Source organism: Orcinus orca, chromosome 11, assembly GCF_937001465.1.
Source record: "Orcinus orca chromosome 11, mOrcOrc1.1, whole genome shotgun sequence".
NCBI lineage: Eukaryota > Metazoa > Chordata > Mammalia > Artiodactyla > Delphinidae > Orcinus > Orcinus orca.
The window spans coordinates 99,844,300-99,867,765 of NC_064569.1; the positions used below are offsets into that span (position 1 = coordinate 99,844,300).

At 55.4% G+C, this 23,466-nt stretch overlaps 1 protein-coding gene and 1 long non-coding RNA gene across 4 annotated transcripts in view; one reads left to right on the top strand and one right to left on the bottom strand.

Moving 5' to 3' along the window:
- Positions 1 to 13,930: 13,930 nt before the first annotated feature.
- On the bottom strand, positions 13,931 to 14,623 carry LOC117196492 (uncharacterized). Of its 2 annotated transcripts, none has more exons than XR_004476717.2 (2): positions 14,440 to 14,623; positions 13,931 to 14,122 (listed from the first exon to the last, which is right to left on the bottom strand). It is a non-coding gene; the product is annotated as an uncharacterized LOC117196492 (long non-coding RNA). The 2 variants fall into 2 exon arrangements; XR_004476718.2 differs by having other exon boundaries at positions 13,931 to 14,125.
- Positions 14,624 to 14,785: 162 nt separating this feature from the next.
- TBC1D22A (TBC1 domain family member 22A) overlaps positions 14,786 to 23,466 on the top strand; it is a 315,342-nt gene continuing 306,661 nt past the window's right edge. For both annotated transcript variants that reach the window (XM_004279596.4, XM_049694610.1), the window contains exon 1: positions 14,786 to 14,997. In XM_004279596.4, the coding sequence (XP_004279644.1) occupies positions 14,936 to 14,997 (62 nt within the window). In that variant the 5' untranslated portion in view covers positions 14,786 to 14,935. The remainder of the gene's footprint in view (positions 14,998 to 23,466) is intronic.

Below are 23,466 nucleotides of genomic sequence, written 5' to 3' on the forward strand. Positions count from 1 at the left end.
CAGGAGCAGGCGGTCAGCACTTGGGAGCCACAGCCCCAGGCGGGTGGGCGGGTGGGGGTGGAGTGGGAGAGTCTGGGTTAAGCAAAGCATGGACAAAAAATGTTGCCTGCCGTATCAGTAAACAAAGGCTGTTGCGGCCATCAAGCCGCTTGGCCACTGCAGCCTCCCCCGTGGTGCACCCCGAGGGCAGTCAGGATGGAGAAAAACAGGATACTGGCCCCACGTAGCTGAGGTGCAGATCAAAGGAGTGATTTCAATGAGCCCAGACTCTTGCATCTTCCATACATAGAAAAGTGCTACATTCATTAACTTAAGATGTCTGGTTTTCTTTAATCAACAGTAATCTTTTGGTGTTTGACTACCTTCGTTTTTTGTTTTTGCTTTTTTGCAAAACCTCCTGTATAGCCTGGCTTCTCCCTTACCTCAGTCCTTGGAACAGTCCCTCAGAGCTACATGGGAGGCTGTCTTCTGGGCTTAAGTCCTCAGTCAGCCCACCGAATAAAACTTAATTCCCAGCTTTTAGGTTGTGCTTTTTTTTTCTTCCCAGTGGACAAAAGTAACAGGGTCACGGGGGCCCAGAGAAAGTTGCTGGCTAAGGGTGGCGGGGCCCCGTCACACATCTAGGTCACATCCTATGGCCTAGCTTTGCTTTTTTAGTGATAGCTTCACTGAGATACAGTTCACATACATATAATTCACTCGTGTAGAGTATACAGTCCACTGTTTATTAGCATATTTATCATAATCAATTTTAGGACATTTTCATCACCCATAAAGAAACCTCTGTCAACCGAAGAAAATGCACAACCTAAAAGTCAGACATCAAAAGTCAGACATTAGGGCTTCCCTGGTGGCGCAGTGGTTGAGCGTCCACCTAACGATGCAGGGGACACGGGTTCGTGCCCTGGTCCGGGAGGATCCCACATGCGACGGAGCAGCTGGGCCCGTGGGCCATGGCCGCTGAGCCTGCGCGTCCGGAGCCTGTGCTTCGCAACGGGAGAGGCCACAACAGTGAGAGGCCTGCGTACCGCAAAAAAAAAAAAAAAGTCAGACATCAAAAGATTACTGATAATTAAAGAAAACCAGACATCTAAGTTAATGAATTTAGCACTTTTCTATGTATGGGAAGATGCAAGAGTCTGGGCTCATTGAAATCACTCCTTTGATAGGCACCTCAGCTATCTAGGGCCAGTGTCCTGTTTTTCTCCATCCTGAATCCCCTCGGGGTGCACCTAGGGGGGTGGGGTGGCAGCTGCAGTGGCTGAGAGCTTGATGGTCACAGCATCCTGGTGACATTCTTTGCCCACACCTCCTACCCCTCCGCAGTCGCTTCCTTCCCTTCCCCACCTCCAGCCTTAGGCAAACACTAATCTGCTCTGAGTCTCTTATGGATCTGCCTGTTCCGGATGCTTCATACACATGGAATCATATCATCTGTGGCCTTTTGTGACTGGCTTCTTTTGCCTTGAGTAATGTTTTCAAGATCCATCATGCTGTAGCCTGCGTCGGTGCTCCATTCTTTTCTTCTTTTTGCCTGCGCTGGGTCTTCCTTGCTGCGCGCGGGCTTTCTCTAGTTGCGGCGAGCGGGGGCTACTCTTTGTGGCAGTGCGTGGGCTTCTCGTTGAGGTGGCTTCTCTTGTTACAGAGCACAAGCTCTAGGTGCGCGGGCTGCAGTAGTTGTGGCTCACGGGCTCTAGAGCGCAGGCTCAGCAGTTGTGGTGCACGGGCTTAGTTGCTCTGCGGCATGTGGGATCTTCCCGGACCAGGGCTCGAACCCGTGTCCCCTGCATTGGCAGGCAGACTCCAAACCACTGGAAGCCCAATGCGTGCCTTTTTGATTATGGCCACCCTAGTGGGTGTGAAAGCATATCTCATCCTGGGTTAGCCTGGCTTTATCAGTAATAAAGCGGACAATTTTTTTTTTTTTTTGCGGTATGCGGGCCTCTCACTGTTGTGGCCTCTCCCGTTGCGGAGCACAGGCTCCGGACGCGCAGGCCCAGCGGCCATGGTTCACGGGCCCAGCCGCTCCGCGGCATGTGGGATCCTCCCGGACCGGGGCACGAACCCGTGTCCCCTGCATCGGCAGGCGGACTCTCAACCACTGCGCCACCAGGGAAGCCCTTTTTTTTTCTTTTGTTGGCGACGCCACTCAGCATGCGGGATCTTAGTTCCCCGACCAGGAATAGAACCCATGCCCCCTGCAATGGAAGTGTGGAGTCTTAACCACCGGACCGACATGGAAGTCCCTGTTATGCATATTTGACCACAATTAAAACTGATTCCTCCTGCAGCTGCCCACACGGGAGAGTAGGGTGTCCCCAGCATGGCCGTGGCAGCAAAAGTAGAGACACATGGATTCCGGTCAAGGCGGTCAAAAGGCAGAAATGACGGGCATGGTGATTGACAGGATGCGGGGGGCATGGAGACAGAAGGATCTAGGTTGGCCGCACCCTGTGTCTGGGTGGGTGGGTGCCTGTCACATGGGTGGGAGGACATGGGAGGAGCAGTTTGGGCACAGCGATGTCTGTGGGACATCGGCAGGCAGCTGTGTGCGTGCGTCTGGGCTGGAGGTCGTGTCCAGACTCCTTGGTGAACAGATAGGAGTGGATCCGTGCGGTGCAAGAGAGAGGGGGCCGGGAGCAGGGGCCCCACGTCCTCGTGACCGGGGACAATGCTGGACTACGCCAACCATGCCGCCTCATTGCAGCAGTGCCCCTTCCCCTCTTGGAAGGCTCCCTGCTGGGTGAGGACTTGTGTGGTCCCCCACCACAGGTGAGGGCGGGGTGGTGTAGGAGGAGGCCCTGAAGGAAGGTGCGATGGCCCAACCAGAGAGGTGGGAGGGACTCAGAGTCGGGGTGGCCTCAGGGAACCCCAGGTCCACCTGTGCCAGCTCTGAGACTTTGCCCTCGCCTACCCGGGCCTTGGATTTCACAGAGATTTCACAGTGTAATGAGAGTAGAGCAAAGTGGCCCAGGCCTCAGGGTTCAAATCTGCACTCTGCCTGGGAGGAGCTGCGAACCTTGGACCCGGTTTCTACACCTTGGCGCTGACATTGGGCGGCTCATTCTTTGTGGTGGGGCTGCCCTGTGCACTGTAGCGTGTTCAGCATCTCTGGCTTCTACCCAGCAGAGGCCAGGAGCCACCCCGGTTGTGACAATCCAAAATGTCCGGACATTGCTGAATATCCCCCCCATAGAGAACCACTGCCTTAGACAAATCACTAGATTTCTCAGTGCTTTGCAGGTACTAAAGCCCACCTCCTGGGATGCGGTGAGGTTTAGGTAGTATCACAAACGCAGAGCACATGGCGCACTGTAAGGGCTCTGTGTCAGTTCAGACAGTAAGAGGAAGTGCGAAGTATCCGGCCCAGTGCCGGGCACGCAGCACGTGCTTCTTCTGGTGTGGTTTTGGCCACAGGTTTTGGAGGTTGGCTTTAAGGGAGGCGATGAGGAACCTGAGGCAGCTCTGGGAGAAGCTCTTAGGAGTCGCTTCTGAGCATTCCTGCTGCGATGGCCTGCATCTTGGGCCATCAGACGCTTGGGAGGTCCCAGCCTGGCTCCGCGGCCTGAATGGAGCGCCTGTCCTGGGCCTGCTGCTGCGCCGCTGGCCCCAGCGGTGGGCTTTGTGGCTGGGGGGACTGGGCTTCCGTGATGGCCAGGAGCCCCTGCCTTTCTCGCCTCGGAGCAGCCAACCACCAGCTCGGCCAGGAGCTCGCCCCGCAGAGCAGGCTCGCCAGGATCGTCTGTCCCAGCTGTTCCTGGTGACCAACCCCTCCCGGCCTGCCTGGCGTGCCCTGGTTTGGGCACTCGACGCCCCACACCCGGGCAAATCTTTCCGTTTTAGGCGGGTGGCCACCCTGGGCTGTCCCGATCCGGGTTTCCCAGGCTTCCCTAGGCGTGGAGCTGGGCAGCTGGGCCCCTGGGCCACTGAGCTCTCCAGCTGGGCTCACCTAAGGCAGCACCGGTTAGGTGACCTCATTTAGGCCTGGAGCAGAAATAGAACGGGCGGCGCAGCTGCTCGTGAGCCGGGGCCGGCATATCCACCAGAGCGTCCCTGAGGACAGACCCTGGAGGGTCATGGAAAATCCCACTCGCAATGTTCCTCCACTGGTGGGAGGGGCTGTGAGGATGTCCCCTCCCCTGGGAACACACCCAGGTTTGCCTCTTGCTTGTCCACAGGCCAAGGGCGAGAGCCTTTGGGGGCAGAGGAGGCACAGACCCCAGAGATCCTGATTCCGTCAGTTGGGGGTGGGATGGAGGTGAGATTCTGCATGTCCCACACACTCCCCAGGTCATCTGGATGCTGGTGGCCCTTGCACTGCCCGGCGAGTCGAGGTGGGGTCCCGCCTCGCTCTGTCCCACCCAGAGTCCGGGGTCCAGGCCCTGAACGTGCTCTGCACCTGGGCCTGGGGGCCACCTGCTCACCGCGCAGCCCTAGAGGCCGGCTGAGGAGTAGATGCATGGACGGGGCCTGGCACAGAGCTGGTGCCGGGTCCCTGCTGCTGGGAGCTAGTTTCCGCCTTTCTGTCCATTCGGAACTCTGGCCTCTTGGACCCACAGCAGCTGGTGTGGGCAGAGACCCCTGGCTAGGGGCTGAGGGACCTCTTCTGTTCCAGGCTGCTCTGCCAGCCTCCCAGGTGACCTTGGGCCATTCCCATCACCTTTCCAGCCCACTGTCTTCTGTCCTTCCTCCCCTTTGGGGGACTGCTTCCTGTCAAGAGTGGAGGGGCGGCAGAAACGATGCTAGCTAGGGAGTCTGGGACGCTGGGGCTGAATCCAGCTCAGCCTTCGATATATCGCTGGTTTCTGGGCCTTGAGTTGCCCATCGCAAAGGGGGGTGCAGAAGTGAGGACTCGAAGGTGCCCCCATCCCCCGGTCTCTGACAGTCCAAGTCTCCCAAGCACATTCTTGGCCCCAGGCACACCGCCCTCTGTCTGCTATTTTCTCTGTACCCTGTGACCTCCCTGGGAGCAGGTAGTAGGAGAGGGCTGAGGCCAGGTACACAGAGCTTGCCTTGTCTCCTGTTTACACTCTGCAGAAAAAAATTCACCCCTTCATTACCCTCTTCCTCTTCCAATAAGGAAACAGGCTGAGGCCGGCATGACCACGAGTCACAATGTGAACTCAGATCTATAGGAAGACGTTTAAAGGATGCTCCTTTGCCAGGCGGCCACCTCCGCCCTGGGGGCAAGGGGCCCGCCAGTCAGGGCCAGCTGATTTACCACCCCCACTGGCCACCCTCACAACCAGGGCAGGAATTCCTGGTGGGCTGCAGGCCTGGGTGTAGCCTGAGAGGAAAGTCAGTCTGGGCTGTAGTTGAGAAGTGGGAGGGGCTTCAGGGTCCTGTAAACTGATTTCTCCAGTGTTCACAGAGCACCTCCTGAGTGCTGGAGGCCCCACCCCGAGGCAGGCCCACCTGGGCCCCCAAACTGATCAAAATCCCTGACGCTGATGCGATGCTTGCTCCTCAAGGCAACTCCCCACGTGTTGTCTCCTTTGAAGAGCCTGTGTGGTTATCACGCCCATTTCACAGATGCGGAATGTGAGGCCCAGAGAGGGGCTGGGATGTGTCCAGGTCACACAGGGTTGGGGCCACCTCTCTGGCCGCACACAGCGTGCGATGCCCATGACTCAGAGGGACACAGGAGGTGAGGGGAGAGGAGCTGGGGGAGCTCTGGGGGCTCGGCAGGATGTGGGTCCTGGCGTCCAGGATGGCGGGGTGCCGGAGGGGGCCCGGGGGCAGGGCTCAGGAAGGCGGGCACCACCTCTGTGGGTGGTTAGCGTGAGGAAGCTCAGATTCCTCCTCTGGGGGAAACACGCCCAGTCTCTCTTCCCAATTTCTGCCCTCGGGCTCCTCATCTGTCCCACCTGGGCGGCCTGTGGGTGCGGTGACTCAGGTCCGTCTCGGTTCCCACAGGCCCTGCCAGGCCATGGGCAGGACGCCCGGCCCGGTGGACGCAGGGTGTGGCCGAGGCAGGCAGCCGTGGAGGAGCGTCTGGGGTCAGTGGCTGACAACCGTGACCGAGGAAATGAGGAAGCAGGGGCGCGGGCTGGGAGGGGGCGTGGCCGCACTTGGCCAGGCTTGACAGGCGCTCAGTACCCCGCCTTGGCCGGGAGCCCAGAGCGGGGATGCTGGGATGCAGGGCGATGTGGAGCTGAGGGCCCAGCAGGCCGCCCTTCAGCAGCTCAGGAGCTCCCCTTCACTCTCCCTTCCTCCCTGCCCCCACTTCTTCCTTCCAGCTCCCTCCCTTCTCCCTTGATCTTAAGAAGAACCCTTCGAGGCACGAGGGTGGGGATTATGACACCATTGTATAGACCGGGAAGGCGAGGCCCGAGAGAACTGGGCCTTGCTCAGGCATCTTCCCCCCTCCCTCCCTCCCCTGTCCTAGCAAGCCACCTCCTGCCCAAAGGGAGATGCTTCTCCTAGACTGGTATTTATAAGCCGTGGAGCCTGGTTGGGGAGCAAGACCTCTCCCTTTGAGCAAATCCTGCCATGGCCAAGATTTACTGGGCCTCGGAGAAAGGGATGAAAGTGTTTCAGGCCCTGGGACAGGGTGGAGGGGCACCAGAAAGCCCCCGAGTCCCCGCAGCCCGAGCGATGGGGACGGAGCAGAGCTGGCGTGCAGACAGCGCACCGCAGGAGCTCACCAACTGCAGCCAAGAGGGGCGCAGAGGAGGCACTGCAGGCGGCATTGGGGCCCAGAGAGTGTCGCCAGGCCCATCAGCTGGGAGGGCGCCTGGCATCATGGACTCCTGCCAGAGACCCCTCTCTGCCCACCTTTGCTGGCCTGGGCTTCTGCCCTGCCGGCCACCACCCTCCACATGCTGCCTAGTGTTAAAGGCCGGGGTGGGCTGTGTCCAGCCTTGGGCTCCGGGGCTGCCCCTATGCCAGGGACACAGAGCAGGTTGCTGGACCTGGGAAGACAGGGAGGATTTTGGTAAGGGCGCCCGGAACTCTGTCCAGGCATCTCACTTCAAATATGGACGCATTCCTCCTGACCAGGTACCACCCCAAGCAGCCTCATAGGCTCCTTACTTCTGCCCCCGGCTTATCCCTGGCCTGCCAGGTGGCCCAAATCTTTACTTCCTTCTGCGCCATCTAGAGACGGCTGGAAAATGCTGCACCGAGGACATTAGCCTCCAGCAGAATCTCTTTGCTTCGCCGGGTCTGGGAAGATCTGGAGGCTGGGTGTGGAGGGGGAGGGATGGATGTGGGAAGTCGGGGGAGGGCTGGGAAGGACTGTGCCTGCTTTGCTCCAGGAGGTGGACCGGGGATTCCTGCACAGAGGCCCGCGCTGGGGCTGTCCCCTGGGGCTCCTCTCCTCCACCCCAGGTCTGGTCTGCGCCCTGCCCAGCCCTGCCCTGGGACATGCAGTGATGGAGGGACTGAAGTGTGCAGAAGTCCCTTGGGTGGTGCTATAGGGTCACTTCACAGCAGCTGTGCCCTGGGGCTGCCTACAGATCCATCACTAGTGAGCCTAACTGCCCCAGAAGGGCTGGTCCCCAGCCGCCTGCGATGTCCCGGGGGATCTGGCTGGGCAGCCACCGCCCTTCTCTGGGAGAACCAGTCACACCTGCAGGTCATCCAGGAAGCAGGAGGATGGCGAGGAGTGGCCAGTGCAGACCCCACGGTGCATCCCTGAGCCTTGGCGCTTGTTGCTGGAATCACAGAACTGGGTGGATGAAGACTGGATTCCGGAATTTTAGTTTTGTTCTGGGCCACTAAGCATCTGGATGTAAAGGACAGCAACAACACTGCCCTGCTCCCAGTGCCCTCAGAGCGTTTTGTGCCTGTCCTGGCTAGGCTCTTCTCCTTCCGACTGCCTTTCCTCCCCGTGTATCTGATCAGATTGAAGTTTCTGGAGTGTAACGTTCACCCCAATCTTGGATCCGGGAGGCAGACTCATCAGCCCACCAGCCTCTCCCAGCCTCCGCCTTCCTCTGGGGGTGTGGGAGTACTGGAGGGAGCGCCGTGCAGGGCATCAGCCTCTCCACAGCCGTCCATTCAACCAGCAAATGTTCTGAGCAGCTGCAGCGAGCAAGGGTGGGCTCAGACACTGCTTGGGGAACGGCGTCCAGACTGCACCTCTTTCGGAGAGATAGTGAGCAACCCAGGTGTGACACGGGAACACTCCCATGGCTGGCGCAGAGCAGGACAGCAGGGCAGGCAGGAGGGTGGAGGAGGTGTTTTTTTGCAGGTTAGCAGGATATAGGTGGCAGTTACTTATTTTTGGCTATAAAACATTACGTAGAAATAGAGCAGTTTATAGCAGGGGTCTTCCTACTTTATTTTCCCTGTCTATCGGTAAAAAAAAATTTGAACACAAATCCCAGCAAGTGCAGAGTAAGGCTACCCTCCTTTACCAAGTGATGGCTTAAGGAAGAGCGGGCAGCTAAGTCTCAGCTGGGCGGTGCAGGCATTGTCCTGGCCACTGTGATTGGTTCAGGGATGGCGCCATTGGAGTGAAGCTCTGGGAAACAGAACTCTCTCTCACTCCCCTGGCTGTGAACAAGGACGCCTGTGGCCCTGGTGGCTGCTGGCAGCCAAGCTGTGACTATGAGGGAAGCCAGCCTGAGACCAAGTCTGCCCACAAAGGGGGACAGAATCCAGACCACTGCAGAGAAATGGGTCTGCAGCCCGCATTGGACTGTGTCAAAAGCCTTTCTCGTACCTGGACTTTCTGGGCACTGAACCAATCAATCCCCTTTAGTGTTTAAATCAGCTGAATCATGTTTTCTTCATCCAGAAACATCTTAACTGACCCAATGACCTTCTAGAATTTTTTTGGGGGGTCTACACGTTAAACTTTTTCCAATAAAACTTGTAACCTGACTCTCAACACTTAACAATAAATTGTGAACCTTGTTAAAAAAAATGAAGATGGAGGTCACCATTTTTAATGGCTGTACTGTGTTACACTGGTTGTCTCATAATTCATTTAACCCGTTTCATTTGCAGTGGGGCATTTAGATTGTTTCCAACTTTTTACTGTTTTCAGTAATGTCAGAGCATGTACGTATCTTCGTTCATTTGTCCAACCATTTCCTTAGGATAAATTCCTAGGAGAGTAGTTGGAGCATCAGAGCATATGTGTACTCACAGGGCTTTTGCTTCATCTTGTGAACTTGTACTTCGCCTATGGGACACCCACCTGTTTACACTCCCACCAACACCACTTCCTGGCACTGTGATTCACATCATCCTTTCCATCTTTGCCGGTCTATTGATAAGTGGTATTTATTTTTTTACTTAAAAAACTACTAAAAAGTCCCATTTTCAGGTTTCCCTGGTGGCACAGTAGTTAAGAACCCGCCTGCCAATGCAGGGGACATGGGTTCGAGCCCTGGTCCGGGAAGATCCCACATGCCGCGGAGCAACTAAACCCGTGTACCACAGCTACTGAGCCTGCGTGCCACAACTACTGAAGCCTGTGAGCCTAGAGCCTGTGCTCCACAACAAGAGAAGCCACCGCAATGAGAAGCCTGTGCACTGCAACGAAGAGTAGCCCCCGCTCGCTGCAACTAGAGAAAGCCTGCGTGCAGCAACAAAGACCCAACACAGCCAAAAAAAAAAAAAGTCCCATTTTCATTTGTTCATTTACCGCTTGTATTTCCTCTTTGAATATGTCCTTTGATGTATATATTTAAAATATATACTTAACTACGAAATCAGGCCGTTCCCCCTTGGGGTCTTCTACTTCCTCATTTATAAGATTTCCGTGTATTAATACTGTTATCAGACACGGCATATATTTTGTCCAATTAACAATGTAATGACAAACCAAGCAGCACATTTAGGTCGTCAAGTCAGTTTCTGTCAGATGGCCCCTGCTGTAGGTGGTGCTGGTACGGCAGGAGGTGTTGAGGTCTCTCCCCAGCGCCCAGGCCACACCTCCATGGCTAGCTACAAAGGGCCATGCTCACTGACCAGGCTGCTGTGGCATTTCCAGGCCACACAGATTGGTTCAGGGGTGGCAGGTAGGTGATCCAAGTGGGCCAGCAGGTGCCCGTGACCACGTGGAATGAGGCTCACAGTATGTTATAAAGCAGCCTACACAGTCTGGAGGCAGTGAGTGTTTATTCTTCACAGTGATTGGTTACAATTTTGTTAAATGAAAGGAACTGGTTAGTGGTTTCCTCATATCAATTTTGGGGAACAATTTAAGTTTCGCTTATGATTCGCAGAAGAATAAACAAGAAGTGACCCAGGTCACGTCCGCCTCGCTTGTCTTGGAAAATAAGCTAAATTGAGCTTTGCTTGTGTGACTAAACTGGTTTTGTCTGCTCAGGGAATTTTTTGGTCTGGTCTCCGTTTGTGTATGATTGGAACACATGTATCCCGTGTGTGGGTCTCAGACTGTTCGATGCATCCACAGGAAACCGTGCACAGCCTTGCACTGGCCCAAGGGTCCCACTTTACAGCCGAGGAGGTGGTGGTAGTGAGCACATGGCTCCGCGCCCCCCCGAGGCTGCACCCTGACAGAGCGATGAAACCTGGGGTGCCGCCCTTCAAGACGTGGTGTCGGCCCTGCGTGGTGCCGTGGCCCCTCCAAGTGAAGGCGTGGGTGCAGGAGCCAGGGGTAGCAGGGGGCCCTGACTGTCATCACTCTCAGGGGGATTTGTGTTTCCTGTTCTCACCATTCTGGCCTCTTCTAGAGGTCCCGAATCCCAGAGTGGGAATGCTTTCGGAAAAGGACACAGCGAGAGTCTCACTGAACTTTAAGTTCACTCACTGGGGGCTCCTTGTGCCAGGAAACTAGCAAGCAAGGAGAGGGGTCTCCTCCTCACCATGGGGGAGGCAGGGGTGCTCCTGTGTGGTGAGGGCAGCAAGGTCACGTGTGGCACCTACAGGAGCCACTGGGGTGTTTCTCTGACCAGCATTAATGGCATGTGGGCAAGTAGAGCAGCCACGGCCTGAGGGGGGCACCGTCAGTGGCCAGCGGCTCCGAGGCCTCTAGGATGAGAGCCTGGATCACTCCAACAGGGAAGTGACCTAGAGCAGAAGAGGTGCTACCAGGTAGGGGCAAGGTTAGTGTTGGCAGCGGGATCGCGTCTACAACAGGTGATGGTGGAGGGACGGTGACTGCTGTGGCTCCAGGATCACGTCGTCAACCTTCCTCTTGGAAGTTTATCCAGAAAAGGGACCAACCAGAATCCTGGAGACGTCTTCCTAGACGGTGAACTTACGTGAAGCCAGCAGATCTGCCTGGGGCAGAGGACGGGCTGCCGCAGACGCGCTTGCGTCACACGGCCCAGACTCCTCCTGGAAGACGAAGGCTCTCATTCCCCTCAGTTGCTGGCAGCGTTGGCTGCTGATGGCTTGGAGATAAGCGCCTCCTTGGGACCTGACCTCGGCAGAAGGCACTTCCTCTCCTGAGGTTACGCACCTTCTCAGGGGGCAGCCCACATTCAGTGACTCGTCCATGCAGCTGTGCAAAGGCTCCACCGGCTTATCTCAAGACATCTCTGGGGGCCATCCTTCGGGGTTGGCCCCATGTTCCACTGTAGCCCCTCCCAGTTTAACTTCTCCCCAGTAAGCCATCTGCATGGAAATATCTGCCTCACAATCTGCTTCCTGGGGAACCCAGCCTGCACCACAGATCTTGCCATCCTTAACCCCCACCTGTTAGGCAGCACCCAGTTTCCTCTTGTCCCCTGGCTTCGGCAACGACGTTCCAGGTTGCATTTTGTCCCGTCATAGCTACTCAACCTGAAACAATAGCTACAAACCTATCAGTGGACCTGACTCCTCCAAGCCTCAGCGCTGTCCCTTCATTACTGCAGCATTTATGCTTGCCTTTTCCAAAAAGCGCTTGAGGTAGCTCAGTGCATAACAGGGTGAGAGTTCCGTAATTACATTTTCATGTATTATGAAACAATTTATACATGCAAAAAGTCATAAAGAATAAAACAAACACCTGAACACAGTCCATCTGCCTTAAGAAATAAAGCATAAAACAACTGAACTCTCTGTAAATTCCTCACTGATCAAAGTCCCCACCAACACCCAGAGGCAACCACACTCCTGAATTTAGCTTTTAGTATTTTTTTACTCTAAAAAAAGGGAATTAAGTGGTATCATACTACATGCATTCACATTCAACTTTTTTTCACTCATCATTGCTTGTGAAATCCATTCATGTTGACATGTGGGTAACATTCATTTTTACTATCCTGTAGCATTCTCCAGAAAACTACGTGTAATTGATCAGCTTTCCCCAGGAGCAACATTGCAATGAACGTTCCTGTCTTTGCACACAGGCGCGTGGCTCTAGGGTACACACCTGGCTTGTAAGGTATGCGCACCTTTAACTACAAGAAATTGCTAGACGGCTGTCCAAAGTGACTGGATGAACTTATGCTCCCACCGGCAGTGAATCGGTGCACTGATTTATGTACTGCTCATAAGTCCACACCCTCATCGATTTTGGCACTGAGAGATTTTTAAATTGTTTGTTAAGCGTGAAATGGTATGTCCTTGGTTTTTACAGTAGCCTGAATCTCAGTGAAAGGAAGCCTCTTATGAAGGCTCACTCATTCACTCTCTGTGCTCATGCACACGTCCTGTTTGACTCCTGCGTGGGTCCCGTTCCTCAACTCTACCTCTGCAGGACTCCGGCTTACACGACTGGCCTTCTTCCAGATACTCCCTCACATCCATCTCTACCACACACCCCCGCCTGAACCCATTTCTGGAGATTCCTACTTGACTATGTTTTTTGATTACGTCGCTCTTGATGCTGACCTATGCCCGCCCCACCAGTCTTGGGACTTCGCCCTGGCCTGTCCTCCCCTGTGTAACCCCGTCTCCTCACCTGGAGACCAATATGTCCTCTAACCTAGTGCTTGGCTGAGGCCTGACATCCGACCTCAAACCCAACATGTCCTAAACCAACCATAAACCTGGATGCAAACAGGCGCACTGCTTGCTTTGAGGTTTCCGTCGGTGGTACTAGTAATCCTTTGCTCAGATAGTCTTGAAGCCTTCGAGTCAATCTTAGTCTCCCTGTAACTAACTCCCTCCCCTAAGAGACAGGAGACAGGAAAGCATTAGGTAAGCTATGGGGAGCAACCAAACCCAAGATGTTATAATTACATCCAATCAGTCGCTCGCTGACTGCTGTCAATCTTCCCTTTCTAAACGCTACTATCTTAGTTCTGCTGCGACCCCACTCACTGATTCTTGCAAGAAGCTAAATTGAGCTGGGGAAAATCCCCTGTCGGCAGGGCATCCCTGAGGCTGTCAGGAGCTGATCGCTGAGGAAGACCTCTGGGGAGGCCCCAGGCCGTATACTGGGAAGAGATCCCTGGGGCCTTCCTGAGCCCCACTAGCCAAGGATCCCAGGAGGCTTCCTGAGGCTATGTCCAGGAAGGGGTCCCTAAGGTCCACTGAGGCTTTATCAGGACATCGCTGGAGATTCACTGAGGTCATGAAAGGACAGGATGCCGGGACAGTTCCTCAGGCTGTGCAGCATCGTAGCCCTGAGCGTCTACTGAGGTTCTGTCAGCAGGGGATTCGCCAAGGACCCACTGCAATCACCTCAGGGAGATTCTGTGGCTGTGACAGAAGGGGATCCCTGGAGAGCTCCCATGGTTGTCATCCGTTTAACAAACGCTTCCTGTGTTAGCTGTAGAAGCAGAAGGCACAGGCCTCACCCGCCCAGCAGTATCTTGCAGTACCCTACGGGCTCCGTGGGAGGAAAGACAGGCAGTAAATGTTCCAGGGCAGGGACAAGGGCTGTGGGAAGCCTCTGCTACTACAAGACAGGATAGAAAACTCAGTGTTGCAAGGGATCTGAGAGAGCCACGCACTCTGCTCTGAGGGCCGGGGGTGGCCTTTACTGAGGCGCTGGTTGGCATACGACTGAGATAATACACGTAAAGTACCTAGAGCAATACCCTGCGTACAGCAAGTACTACATCAGTGTTACTTATCATAAGTGAGGAGGCACGGAAAACTTTAATCAGAAAATATCATGAAGAACTGGCACGCGTCTGTCAAGCGGCTCCCCAAAGCCGCACTGCGCTCCCTTCTGAAATGCCGGTCCCTGACCTCTCGGGTTACGTCTACCGCCGACAGAAATATAATGCAGCCACATACGTAACTTCTAATTTTCTGGTAGCTACTTTGAAAAAAAGGAATGTGAAAATAATTTTAGCAATACATTTATTGAATCCAATACACAAAATATTTTACTTCAACATGTACTCAACATAAAAATCAGCGTCATCATTCCTTCTTTGGTACTGAAGTCCTGGGTGTATTTTACCTGCACGTTTCAAGCGCCGACAGCCGCCCGCGGCCAAGGCTCCGGTGGGGGAATCTTCACGCTTCAGCCGAAGCCTGCCAACCCCCTCCCTCCCCGACCCACCTGCCCCCTCCCCGGACCCCACCACCCGTGCCCCTCACGAGCCCGGACCACTTCCTCATGGTTCTCACCTGGCTGCACTGACTGCAGCGGTAAGTCAGCCACTTGGTATTTACCGATCCCTAGCCAAGTGCGGGCGACAGACACCTCCTCGACCACCACCCGCAGCGGGGTGCTTTCGGTCTCCGCGTCGCCTCGCCCTCGGGTTAGGACCATTGTCCTGCCGCTTCGCGCAGTAGGAGAACCCTGGGCCCGACACCAGGCCTAAGAAGAGGGCAGTTAGAAGGACGACCCGGCAGCTGCGCTTCCTCCGCGGCACCGCCCCTTAGGCGCCTTTTAGTGACGTCAGGCTCCCCCGCGTCCATCACGCGCGCCTGGGTCGGAGGCGGGACTTCCGGGTGCGCGGAGATACAACTTCCGGAGGGAGGCGGAAGAGCCTCTTGGCTCTACTCTCTGGAATCCCGGGATCAGTGAGGGGGGCCACCCGGGGTACAGGAAAGGGCCGCCGGGGCCGGTTGGCCGCCCTCGGGGTGTCGGGGCTGCGGGTCTGAGGGATGAGGAGAGGCCATGGCCAGCGACGGGGCCAGGAAGCAGTTCTGGAAGCGCAGCAACAGCAAGGTCCCGGGCAGGTGGGTGTGACGGGGACCCGGGTCGGAGTCAGAGGTCAGAGGTCAGGTGGGCGCTTCGGCCCTCTGGGCTGCGGTGGAGTCGGGGTCTGGGGAGGGGTGACCTGGGCTCTGAGGAGACTGCTCGGGGTGTCCTGGGGGTCGGATCGTGGGGTCTGGGAGGTGACAGTGGCTGCACGTAGGAGCGAGGCCAGAAAGGAGGAGGAGCTGCCGGCAGGCTTGTCCCGAGACCGGCAGGCTCTCTTCTGCGAAACTCCTCGGCCCCCTGGGGAAGCTGCAAGGAACCCACTCTTCTCCAGCCGCGAGGAGTTGGTGGAGTGAGGAAAGTGGCCGGGGCAGTCTGCGTCCGCTGGCGAGCTCGGTTTCTGCAGGGGGCGTGGTGGTTTTGACCCATTTGATTGGCGTTCTCGTTCTCTCCTGGGTTGCCGCTTTTGCCCTGGGCGAGGAAGAATACTTGAGGCTCACTGTGGATTTCCATGTTCCCACTTTCTGGCTTCAAAGCCAACTCCTGTCTTGAGTCAGCAGCAGGAAGCAAATTTTTTTGTTTTTTTTTTTTAGTTAAGTGCCTGCAGCGACCTGGGTGCAACCTGGAAGCTGTACAACTCCAAAGTCCTCCTCTGATTGATGTGTCACCCAGCCCAGCCAGGGCCCTAGGAAACATGGGAGACATGACGGGGAAAACACCTAGGATAAAATCAGCTGCTGGTGAAAATAGATTAGAGACAAACAAACTACAAGATTTCTACACACTGTTCAGTTTGGAAACTGAAGTCTGAGATACTGAAACTTAAGAATTGTGGTCTTAACTCCAAGTAGAATCATTCGTAAGCACAGTTTATTCGTAAGTGTTGCATAGTAAACACTATTGTTTGAGTGATAGAATTGTAAACTTTGGAATGCACTGTGTCGAGTCAGAAAGGTTTAATTTTCAGAATGGTCTGGGAGTTAGCAGTATGAGTTCCTGACTGCTCAGAAAAGCGACTTTGGAGGGGGTCACTGAAGTTGGCCAGGCACCCTATTTTACTCTGTAGGACTGTGGGTTTTTTTTCTTTAAATAAATAAATTTATTTATTTATATTTTATTTTTGGCTGTGTTGGGTCTTCGTTGCTGCGCACAGCCTTTCTCTAGTTGCGGCGAGCGGGGGCTACTCTTCGTTGTGGTGTGTGTCGCTTCTCATTGCGGTGGCTTCTCTTGTTGTGGAGCACGGGCTCTAGGCGTGTGGGCTTCAGGAGTTGTGGCACGCAGGCTCAGTAGTTGTGGCTCGTGGGCTCTAGAGTGCAGGCTCAGTAGTTGTGGCGCACGGGGTTAGTAGTTGTGGCTCACGGGCTCTAGAGCGCAGGCTCAGTAGTTGTGGCCCACGGGTTTAGTTGCTCCTCGACATGTGGGCTCTTCTTGGAGCAGGGCTTGAACCTGTGTCCCCAGCATTGGCAGGAGGATTCTTAGCCAGCCACTGTGCCACCAGGGAAGTCCTTAGGACTGTGCTTGACTGAAGAACAATAAGAGGTTTCATCAAAACCAATGTCAGGGTCCAGGATGATGTGAAAATTCTGGAATAGCAGAGAATAGGAGGTCCTAGCAGTGACAGGAACACATGCTGTAGAACACAGACTCCAAGGAAAGGAGCCACATGGCAGTAGAACTTTTGTGTGTTGTTTTTAGGTCTTGAGATTTTGGTTCCTCCTCCGTCTAAATAGATTCTGATTCTTAACAACCAGCTGAGGTGTGAGAATACTCGAGCTCCTGTGTGTAGTTATAATGGTGAATAAACCTTTGGATTGATGACTGTGTCTCTTGGGTATTTGTCCTTGTATTGGGTTCAGTAGTGCCCCCCCCCCATTCAGGTCCTCGGACCCTGTGAATGTGACCATATTTGGAAATAGGGTATTTGCAGATGGAATCAAGTTAAAATGAGAAGTGAGGTCACACTGGATTAGAGTGAGCCCTAGTCCAGTGACTGGTATCCTTATAAGAAGAGGGAAATTTGCACATAGAGAGACAGACACAGGGAAGATGGCATGTGAAGATGGAGACAGACTGGAGTGATGCCTTTACAGACCAAGGCAGGCTGAGGACTCCTGGCAGCCAGTAGAGCTAGGAGAGGCAGGGAAGGATCCTCTCCTAGAGCCTTCAGAGAGAGCATGGCCCTGCCCACACCTTGGCTTTGGACTTGTAGCCTCCAGCTCTGTGACAGGATACATTTCTGTTGTCTTAAGCTGCTAAGTTTGTGGTAATTTGTTGTGACAGCCACAGGAAAATAATACTGTCCTCAACTTTCTTCTGTGAAATCCTGCATTCCCAAAGACAGCCTTGCTTTCTCCTTGGACTCCGATACCGTGCTGTGCCTTAGGCCTTTTTGAGAGCTGTTCCCGTGTGATAGTCCCAGACTTGGAGTGGAGTCTTGGAGGCCTCCTGGAGGCTGTCACTGCAGCGGGCAGGGCGAGGAGGAGAGGTCGGCTCGCCCAGAAAGGCCTGCACAGCCACTTCGTGCCCCTCGCCTCCTGTGGCCTCATCTCTGGCAGTGCTGCCGTTTCAGGCGACAGGAGGAGTCGCAAAGGTGTGCCCATTTCCCTGTCAGTAGATGACCTCCCTGTGGTGACCACCGGCCGCATACCTGGTCTTTACCTGCACAAGCTCGGTGCCGCAGTTCCCAGCTGGCTTCCAGCGGTCGTGCCAGCTCTTTTGAGTGGTTCCTGTGATTAACTTTTTTTGAGTGTGGGCCTCAACCCAGAGAAACTCAAAGGAGGAAGAATACACCCACCACAGAATATGGAACTGGCAAAGGCGCTTTTGTATAGCGCAGTCCTTTAAAATTAGTAATTCCTTAGTAATAATTCCTCTGACAGTAGCGGCTGCTATTCACCGAGCACTTAACGTTTGCCAGGCGCTATTCCTGGCGCTCTGCAAATGTTCGTGTCTCTGGTGTTTTAGAAGTTACAAAGCACACTCTGTCCTCCAAGCGCACTCTGGCACTCGATGAGGTAGGCTGGTTTAAAGCCCCTTGGTTGTTTTCCCCGACATGCCGTGCCGAGAAGCTTAAGTGCTTCTGCATGATGTCTAAGGCCCTTTATGACCTGAGCCCGCTCAACTCTTTAGCCCCATCTCCCGCCCCTCCCTGCTTTGAGCTTGGCCCCCACGGGTGCTGATGGACTTGTAGGATCCTCGCTGTACCTGCTGTGTGATGCCTCTGTCAGTTTCATGCTTTCATAGCTGTGGCCAGAATGTTCTTTTCCTCCCTTCCCTCTCCTTTGCCTGGCTTTTTATTTTTCTTATTTATTTATTAATTTTTTGGCCTCGCTGTGTGGCATGTGGGATCTTAGTTCCCTGACCAGGGGTGGAACCCGTGCCCCTGCATTGTGAGCGTGGAGTCTTAACCACTGGACTTCCAGGGAAGTCCTTGCTGGGCTTATTTATTTTTTATTTTTTGCGGTACGCGGGCCTCTCACTGCTGTGGCCTCTCCCGTTGCGGAGCGCAGGCTCCGGACGCGCAGGCTCAGCGGCCATGGTGCACAGGCTTAGTTGCTCCGCGGCATGTGGGATCTTCCCGGACCGGGGCACGAACCCGCGTCCCCTGCATCGGCAGGCGGATTCTCAACCACTGCGCCACCAGGGAAGCCCTGGGCTTACTTTTTAAAGATGTTCAAGAACTCGCCTCCAGTGTACCTCCTGGTCAGGGCTGGCCTGTTTTCATGCAGTCTGGACTAAAGTACCCCGTTGTGCGTCACACCCAGTGTTGGAAAGCGCTTGTTTTCTTCACCAGACGGTGAGCTCTGCGTGTTTAGGGAGTGTGCCTTGCTCATCTTCGCATTGTTACCGCCAAACCAGTAAGTGGTGGTTGATCCAAACTGTTTTCCAGATTAACCTGGAGAGACTGATTTGGCCAAGGCTCACACCGCACGAGGTGGTCTTGCTGGTAGATCCCCCTATTCTGTGCACACCCTGGTCCTTAGATTATATGTTTGGTTGATGCTTTCTTAGAAGCTGCTTCTCTGGATGAGGCAGGATGTGTGATATGGTGGAAAGACGTCTGACTGGGAATTGGGTGGTCCAGGTTTTAGCCATCGTTTTCTGTTAATCTCTCTGTGACCTTCACCTTCCTCATACTGCCCCCAGGGCCATCAGTTTCTGCACGTATAACCTAGGGAGTTGCATTAGACCTAAGTGGTTGTGACCTACAGGAGGATATTTGCTTGGCCTAACCCTGTTCTCTTAGATGAGAAGGAGAGAAGCCTCTTGGACCAGTTTTGAGAGTCTGATCATTTACTTATTCAGCAAATATTTATTTAACCCAGATTATGTGCCAGTAATGGTTCCAGGTGCTAGAGGTGCATCAGTGAACAAAACAGACCAAAATCTGTGCTCTCACAGAGCTAACAGTGGAGTGGGAGAGGCAGAGGATAACTAAGTTAGGTTGTGCCTCACGGGTTGTGGGATCTTAGCCCCCGACCAGGGATCAGACCAGGGCCCTTGGCAGTGAAAGCGCTGAGTCCTAACCACTGGACCACCAGGGAATCCCCCGAGAAAAGCTAAGTAGAGAGTTAACTGTCAGAAGGTGATGACTGCTATCAACACAGAGCAGGGAAGCGGGATAGATCTTTCGGGGGCAGGTGCCGTGGGGATAGTGTCATGGATGATAAGGTGACCAGGTAAGCTCTAACAGAGCAGGTGACATTTGAGCAAGATTTGCAGCAGGTGAGGGAACAGGCTTCCTGGGTGGCCGGGATAGAGTCGTCCAGGCAGAGGGGTGAGCTCGTGCAAAGGCCCTGGTTCGGGGGCGATGCTGGTGTGTCCGAGGAGAAGCCCAGGGGGGCCGGCGTGACCACTGCTGAGGGGGGGAGAGGCTTGTGGGGCACGAGGCCTGAAAAGTGGGAGTGGTGGGCCTCATGGTCCCAGGAGAGACAGGGACTCCCAGTGTCTTCTTCCGAGTGAAGGGCGGGCTTTGGAGGATTGTGGCAGCGGCAGGCCCTGCCTTTGGCTTAGCAGGATTCCTTTGGCTGCCCTGTTGTAGGTAGACCGGGGGGCGGAGAGGGCCAGGGCAGCAGCAGGGAGACCAGTTAGGAGGCTTTGCGAACATCCAGGTGAGAGGCGGTGGTGGTTTGGTAAGAATCGGGAAGCTGATGATAATCAGAAAAGGCTCGGCCTCTGGCTCTCTGGGCCTGTTCCTTCGTGGGCCGTTGACTTGCTTGGCTCCCACGGGGCTGTGGCTTTCCGCGGTTGCACTTGGCATTCCTGCTACACTTAACTTGAAATGCCAAGACGAAATCACAGCACACTGGGTGTGGGAACACAGGCAGCCTTTCAGCGTGGACCCGACGCTTGCTATTTTAGCACGGCTCTGCCTGCCAGTGTGCTCTGCTGACGGCAGGGTAGGCGGGCCGCCGGGGCATGTGAACGGTGACATGTGTACGTGCGGTGGCAGCAAGAAAGGCCGCGACTGAATATGCAGGGCCATGGGTGCTCGGGTAGACATGGAGCAGAAGACCGCTCACAGTGTCCTGGCCCTGGCAGCTTTCAGCGCACAGCTGCCACAGCCACGAGGCGGCCCTGAGCAAGTGGGACACTCAGCTCAGCTGTCGTCTCCACAGGCCACCGTCAGTCGTCAGCTGCAGGAGAGGAGTGTGGCGGGGGACAGTTCATTCAGAAAATACTGGAGCACCTTCAGTGCGCCAGGTACCGCAGGGAATGCTGAGCAGAGGCGTGGGCCTCGGGGTCCTCAGGCCGAAGGAGACGGTGAACACCTGGTACACAAGCAGTCTGTAGGCTCCCACGGCCGCAGCCTGGTGATGGGGGCAGGACACCGGAGCCCCGCATCCGTAGAATGCCACGTTCCCCCCCACCGCCCCGAGGAGGTCTCGCCTAGGATGGGACCCGGGGCTGGAGCAGGGGCCAGCCTGCCACGCAGAGGTGCGGGTCCGGGTCGGGGTCGGAGCTCTCCGCAGGGAGACCCCAAGGAGGAAGTGAGGAGGGGTGCGCGGGGTCCAGAGCACGCAGGGCGTCCAGGCCCTGGAGAAGAATTGGGTCTTGGTCCCGAGAGCCATGAGGAAGCACTTTATTCTGCTCCTCCGCCTCGAAGAGAGGGTGAGAGGAAGTGGGCACGGGAAGTGGGGACCAGGGCAGCGGCGGTGGGCGGGGGGGAGTGGACAGGTTCAGGGCCTGAGCTGCGGTGGGCCTCAAAGGGGTCACTGATGGGCAGGGTGTTGGGGATTGAGGTGACCCCCAGGGTTCTGGCCTGAGGGGTGGGAGCCCCTCAAGATGCCCACGTCCTCATCCTCAGAGCTTGTGACGTGTCAGTCCCACGGCAAAGGGGAATCACTTTGCAGATGGAGTTAAGGTTGCCCGTCAGCTGCCCCTGAGATGGAGAGGTTGCCCTGGATTATCCGGGGGGCCAGCGTGGTCACATCAGCTCTTAAAAGTGTCAGAGGTTGGACACAGGTGGCTCTGTCTGATCTGCGGTTGCTGGCTTTGAAGATGGAGGAAGGGCCCCGAGCCAGGCACGTGGTGGCCTCTAGGAGCGGGGAGCAGCCTGTGCTTTTGGTCAGCAGGAAGACGGGGACCTTGGTTCCGCACCTGCTAGAAACTGAATTCTGTCAGCGACCTGGATGAGCAGGAAATGGATTCTCCCCAGGACCGCCTCCAGAATGGATGCAGCGGGCCGACCCCTGGACTTTAGCCTGGGAGACCCATGCCGGACCTCTGACCCGCAGAGTGTTAAGATGATGGGTGGGAATGTTCGAAGGCAGTAAGTCTGTTACAGCGGCTGCAGGAAAGCAGAGCCCTGCGGGGTCGGTGGAGGGCAGGGAAGTATGCCCGAGGGAGGTCGGCTGGGGAAGGGGTCCTGCACTTGAACGTGGGCCGGTACCTCGGCCAGTCTTCACAGGTGGGCTGGGCCCTCACTGGTGACCTCTGCAAAGCGTGTTTAGTCGGAGGAGTCTTCTCTGTTCCGTGTCCTCTCGGGTCCAGGGGCCAAGTGGAGGCCCCGCCTTTCTTTCCTGAGAAATTCTGAGCTGCTGCCCCACCTGCTCTCCTGTCTTGTGTTTGTATAGACCTGCCTTGTTTTCTTGCTGGTGCTTCTGGAGTGGATGTTTGGAGTGTCTCTTTATTCCTAGTTTTCCCTGTCACGAGGAGCCCAGGAGTCTGTGCTCTGGCAGTGACTTTGTGGGGCGGGGGGGGGGGGGGGTGGTCCCATCTGGTTGCCACCCATGAGTGGAGATGGTCTTGCTGTGCTGAGCACTGTGGAAGCACTGGAGGGTGGGGTTTGGCTAAATACATAGTTTGTTTTACTTGTTTGTTTTCCAGTGGTCATGTTTCATGTTATGAAACACGTTTTATTTTGTCTGGAAACATTTTGAAAAAATAAACTTAAAATGAAATCATTTTTTCCCCCTCTTAAATGTTTATCTAATGTTGCAAATCTGGACTCTTTTGGGTTAATTTTAGATGAGGACAAAAATGACTTAAAAAAAAATCCCTGATGATTTTGGATTTGTTCTGTTTTTTTAAAATTTTGTAAAATGAGAGCTGGAGGAGGTGTTTCACTCCCCTAAGTACTGTGAAGGCGAGATCAGAGGTTGGGGGTGGAAATGAACAGAACAGGCGCCGGGAGCCCTCGCCTCCGTTTTTCTGTTCCCACTGGAGTGGCCCTGCCTGGCCCACGTACAGCTAGGACAAGGGCAGCGGCGCAGCACAGTGACCCGGGGGCCAGGGTGTGACACCCGCCCCCGCCTGGCCTTCTCCGGAAGCTCCACCATCTTGCCACTCCTGGGCTTAGCCGCTCCTCAGTGGAACACGTGCAGTGTGAGGACCGGCCCTTGCGGACCCTCTGGGTGCAGCGGGGGTCCCGGCCTTGGAAGGGCTGGGCTGCACGTGGGGGATGCCTCCGTGCTCGGCCCTGGGAGTGCAGACACGACCGACCGCCTGGTTCTCCCTCTGGAGGATTCCGCGGAGAGTGGCTGTGAACCACATCCGTGGGCACGTGTTGGCTCTGCGCCCCAGGCGGGAGGTGGAGCCGCGGATGGAGATGGTGCTGGCCTTGTAGTGACACCTCGTACCTGCGCCTGCTTATTGAGCACCTCCCTTGTTTCCGGCTCTTGACACACAGGTTCGGGCCAGCAGCAGCGGGAATGCTGAGGGGTCCTTTCCAGACTTTACAGGCTGCAGCTGAGCTGGTGGTGGGCCTGTCCTGGGGCTGGGGGTGGGACCCGGTTCCTCACACACTGACTTCCTCTTTCCCGGTTCTCCAGGGGTGAGAGGGGCAGCTTCTGGGTTCACCCAGACATTCCCCCCCTCACAGAGAGAGGCAGAGGGTCAGGAGGCCCAGAGGGGACGGGGCAGCCTGGGTTCTTCCCATTTCTGGGCTCCGTGCTGCAGGGGACTTCTGTTTTGAGTGTCCCTGTTCCTTCTGTTCCCTCATTCTGATGCTGTTTCCTCTTTGGAGGGATTCATGTGGAAATCCCAGCCTGAGTGCTGAAGGTGGC